The sequence below is a fragment of the Colobus angolensis genome, unplaced genomic scaffold (genome assembly GCF_000951035.1).
Source record: "Colobus angolensis palliatus isolate OR3802 unplaced genomic scaffold, Cang.pa_1.0 Scaffold470, whole genome shotgun sequence".
Lineage (NCBI taxonomy): Eukaryota > Metazoa > Chordata > Mammalia > Primates > Cercopithecidae > Colobus > Colobus angolensis.
The window spans coordinates 1,372,616-1,375,345 of record NW_012118155.1 but is presented as its reverse complement, the minus strand read 5'-3'; the positions used below and the strand labels follow the sequence as shown (position 1 = coordinate 1,375,345).

At 55.5% G+C, this 2,730-nt stretch overlaps 1 protein-coding gene across 2 annotated transcripts; it reads left to right on the top strand.

The window, feature by feature from the left end:
• The first annotated feature begins 258 nt into the window (after positions 1–258).
• LOC105523705 (elongation factor 1-delta) lies at positions 259–1,262 on the top strand. Of its 2 annotated transcripts, XM_011958658.1 has the most exons (3): positions 260–451; positions 524–1,086; positions 1,117–1,262. In XM_011958658.1, the coding sequence occupies exons 1-3, from the start codon at positions 328–330 to the stop codon at positions 1,201–1,203; spliced, it is 774 nt and encodes a 257-aa protein (XP_011814048.1). In that variant the 5' UTR covers positions 260–327; the 3' UTR covers positions 1,204–1,262. The 2 variants fall into 2 exon arrangements, with proteins under 2 accessions (XP_011814047.1, XP_011814048.1); XM_011958657.1 differs by having other exon boundaries at positions 259–1,086.
• Positions 1,263–2,730: the final 1,468 nt, after the last annotated feature.

Here is a 2,730-nt window from a genome sequence, read left to right as displayed (position 1 = left end):
GGATTTTAGCAGTATTTATTATTTTAGAAACAATATACTCCTTTAAAATAGTGACACATAAAGTAAATGTACATATACAGTTGGAAAAACAATTCAGATGATGGATTACTCTCCCCAAATGGCTGGTGTACACTGTGTTACACCGTGATTGTTAAACAATCATTGTACTTATGAAGTCTTTCATGGTTTGTTGTTGTTGGTATTGGATTGGTGCATGTTTCAGCCAAAGAAACAGCCTTAATTTCCTGCAGTTGCCCTTTCCTCAGGCATCCCGCGTCCGCCGATTCCTCCTCCCTGGTCGCCGCGTCCTTGGCTGGCGTCAGAAAAATGGCTACAAACTTCCTAGTACACGAGAAGATCTGGTTTGACAAGTTCAAATATGATGATGCAGAAAGGAGATTCTACGAGCAGATGAACGGGCCTGTGGCCGGTGCCTCCCGCCAGGAGAATGGCGCCAGCGTGATCCTTCGTGACATTGCGAGAGCCAGAGAGAACATCCAGAAATCCCTGGCCAGAACCTCAGGCCCCGGGGCCTCCAGCGGCCCCAGTGGAGACCACAGCGAGCTTGTCGTCCGGATCGCCAGTCTGGAAGTGGAGAACCAGAGCCTGCGTGGCGTGGTACAGGAGCTGCAGCAGGCCATCTCCAAGCTGGAGGCCCGGCTGAACGTGCTGGAGAAGAGCTCGCCTGGCCACCGGGCCACGGCCCCGCAGACCCAGCATGTGTCTCCCATGCGCCAAGTGGAGCCCCCGGCCAAGAAGCCAGCCACACCAGCAGAGGATGACGAGGATGATGACATTGACCTGTTTGGCAGCGACAATGAGGAGGAGGACAAGGAGGCGGCACAGCTGCGGGAGGAGCGGCTGCGGCAGTACGCGGAGAAGAAGGCCAAGAAGCCTGCACTGGTGGCCAAGTCCTCCATCCTGCTGGATGTCAAGCCTTGGGACGATGAGACGGACATGGCCCAGCTGGAGGCCTGTGTGCGCTCCATCCAGCTGGACGGGCTGGTCTGGGGGGCCTCCAAGCTAGTGCCCGTGGGCTACGGTATCCGGAAGCTGCAGATTCAGTGTGTGGTGGAGGACGACAAGGTGGGGACGGACTTGCTGGAGGACGACAAGGTGGGGACGGACTTGCTGGAGGAGGAGATCACCACGCTTGAGGAGCACGTGCAGAGTGTCGATATCGCAGCTTTCAACAAGATCTGAAGCCTGAGTGTGTGCGCGCGCGTGCGCGAGGCCCTGCCACGATTAAAGACTGAGACCGGTAAAAAAAAAAAAAAAAAAAAAATTTCCTGCAGTTGTTTCCCTACTACTAGGGCACATCTTACTATACTTAGATCTCCTTGGCATTTTAATTCGTGTTTTAAAAAATAACCACACAATAATGTGAATGTACTTAATGCCACTGAACTGTACTTTTTTTATTTTTATTTTTATTTTTTGAGACGGAGTGGAGTCTCGCTCAGTCACCCAGCCTGGAGTGCAGTGGTGTGATCTCCGCTCACTGCCAGTGCAGTGGTGTGATCTCCGCTCACTGCCATCTCCAACTCCCGGGTTCACGCCATTCTCCCGCCTCAGCCTCCCGAGTAGCTGGGACTATAGGTGCCTGCCACCACGCCCGGCTAATTTTTTGTATTTTTAGTAGAGACGGGTTTCACCGTGTTAGCCAGGGTGGTCTTGATCTCCTGACCTTGTGATCTGCCTGCCTCGGCCTCCCAAAGTGTCGGGATTACAGGCGTGAGCCACCGCGTCCGGCCTGTACTCTTAAAGTAGTAAATTTGTTATGGTTTGCCACACACAAAAATAATACCCCAGCAGATCTTCATAAGGGTTAATTTACGCTGAAAGTTTAGAGCCGGGATTTCCTCAGCTCATCACTCAATGTTAACCCTGAAGATGTCCAGGTTGGTTATGAAGGATGTGACATCCTAGCGTTGGCCACTCTTTTCCTGGTCCTACCTGGATTGCAGGTGAGCCTCTGGTGGTCAGGAGAAAGTCTCCTCTATCTCCTGCTCACTTTCCCGTAGGAAGAGGAAAGGTGTGTGTGTGTAGGGGGGTGGGGGGAGCGGGGAGGGGGGTGGGAAAAGGCGTTTTGTGTGAGGGAGGCCACTACTGGGCAGGCAGCCACGTTCTTCTTCCTCCATTCTGGGGCGGAAGTGGGGAGAGCAGCAGTTTAAAGGATTCACTCAGCCGCCTCAACCGCCAACCAGGAGGCGAAGGGAGGAACAGAATGAACAATGTTTGGATCCCAATGACAGGAGATGAAAGTTGCAAAAGCTCTACCCAGGCTTCTACCAAGGATTAACTTTCCAGGGCATCTGCTGAACAGCTCTTCCGGGCTGTCTGCTGAGATTGGCGGTGGGAGCCTCCGGCCTCTCACTCGTGCCTTTGTTCCCCACGCCGGCCCAACCCCGCGCCCCTGCGCTGGCGGCCACAGCACCTGACCCACGCGCCGCCCGCCGGGGATGCTGGAGCCGCCGCGGCTGCCGCTGCTACCGCTGCCGGGCCTGCTCCGCCATGCACATGCGCATTGGCGACACCGAGCCGGCGCCCTCAGTCTCCTCCTCCACCGCCTCCCGGTTCCGCAGTCACTTCCTGCAGCTGTTTCCCTGTGGGTCGGGTTGGACTGACTTTTGACAGTCAGCCTTCGGCTACGGAGGGGGCTCGGCGGCGGCCGGCGGAGAAAGTTGCTTCGAGGAGAGGCTGGGTCGAGCTGGGCCGAGCCGGGCGCGC